General features: G+C 41.3%; 1 protein-coding gene across 1 annotated transcript; it reads left to right on the top strand.

The window, feature by feature from the left end:
* Nucleotides 1–673: 673 nt before the first annotated feature.
* Nucleotides 674–1,454, top strand: LOC108253355 (sodium- and chloride-dependent GABA transporter ine-like; the record flags this gene model as incomplete). The annotated part of the gene is made up of 3 exons (XM_017447181.1): nt 674–733; nt 774–890; nt 1,281–1,454. Coding segments are annotated over 3 exons (351 nt in total), but the record flags the coding sequence as incomplete, so codon positions are not given.
* Nucleotides 1,455–1,630: the final 176 nt, after the last annotated feature.

The following is a 1,630-nucleotide window of genomic DNA, read 5'->3' as shown; positions in this document are numbered from 1 at the left end:
TATACCTAGTCCATATAATGAGCTAAATCTGATGTGATTTTAGTCATCATACAACAAAGAGGGAAAGAGGAAATTCCCCGTTAGTAAAATTTGAATTTGTTTTAAGTCCCAGGAAAAAGCTCTTTATATCCCCAGATTGCTAGAAGCCTTGAGAAGCCATTCCAGCAATCAAAAATATTATCAGTGATACATTGAAGTAACACCAAGGGCTCTACTGGTGTTACCTTGACATATCACCGTTTTCCATTATCACACAAAAGAAGCTGTTATTAAATAAAGTAAAATTAAAAATAAATTAAATAAAAAGTTACCTACCTACATAAGGATATGAATGGCTAAGAAGGAGTTGTTGTCAACGTTTATCTCGACATTTCAATCTTCCTCCTCCAATTCAAGGGAAGCAGCCGACAGGTAAGTAGTGCTCACCTCTGTGGCCGAGTGATTAAAGAGCACGGACTTTCAAGCTCAATCCGGAAGTGCTGGGTTCGAATCCCGGTGAGGCCGAAGTTTTTTTGTCCCTGTGCTTGGAGTTCGGGGTGCACTCGGCTCAAGATCCTGAAGAACAAACATATCATGCATTTTTTTCCTTCTTGTTCATAGGTAATTAATTAATTAATTAATCATAATACAGATAGGCATTAATTGTTAATTTTTTCTCCTGTCATTATTTCAGGCATTTGCCAAACAGTTCAACACAACACCAGATGACCTCGACATGCATGTGATTTATGATGTAAGCCACAATATTGCCAAAACTGAAGAACATATGGTAGATGGGAAACAGAAAACTATTTGTCGTCTACCCTCAGGCGTTGGCCAAGTTGCCGTTTCCCAACTTCTGGGCTGTGCTGTTCTTCTTCTCTCTCCTGTGCTTGGCACTCAACAGTCAGGTAAGACCATGGTTCCGAACTTGCCCTCATGGAGATAAGTGCACCATACAAAGAAGAGCAAGACATCATTTTTATCCATCACACTTAGTTTTCCTTCAACAATTCGGAAGACATATGTATGTATTAGTACAGTATAGTACAACTTAGGTCCGTATTTCCCTTTTATAGATTTATAAAGATGTGACCACGGTTTTAGGGCTGTTTGCCTCTACACCTAGGTTTTAGGGCTGTTTGCCTCTACACCTAGGTTTTAGGGCTGTTTGCCTCTACACCTAAGCCTCAGAGTGGGTTTTTGTGTATGGAGTTAAGCATTCCCTTCTCTTCCAAGATAGAAAAAATCCCATTTATAAACAGAGAGACACCTTAAAACCCGAAATACTTTCGTTTCAGTTCGCTCTGGTGGAAGTGGTCGTGACGTCAATTCAGGACGGATTTCCTCGCTGGATCAAACGCTACCTGGTGTGTCATGAGATAGTTGTGTTGGTTGTGTGCATCGTGTCTTTCTTCTTTGGTCTACCCTACGTTACGCAGGTGAGTGACCGAGTGTATTGTTGGGTGAGTTAGAGAGATCTTGGGCAGAGAACTGGTTCAATCCCAGTCAATTCTGGACGAATAGCGTTATAAAGGTATGTCCAGACATTGTCGACGGGTCATCGATCATGATGCACCCACAGCATCCATCAACATCAGCATCTATGTGTTGTGGAAGTCTCTCTCTTTCCTCGTCCTCGTCGTGTGGC

Source organism: Diaphorina citri, unplaced genomic scaffold (assembly GCF_000475195.1).
Source record: "Diaphorina citri unplaced genomic scaffold, Diaci psyllid genome assembly version 1.1 scaffold1651, whole genome shotgun sequence".
NCBI classification, from domain to species: Eukaryota; Metazoa; Arthropoda; class Insecta; order Hemiptera; family Psyllidae; genus Diaphorina; species Diaphorina citri.
This window is presented reverse-complemented; position numbering and strand designations above follow the sequence as displayed.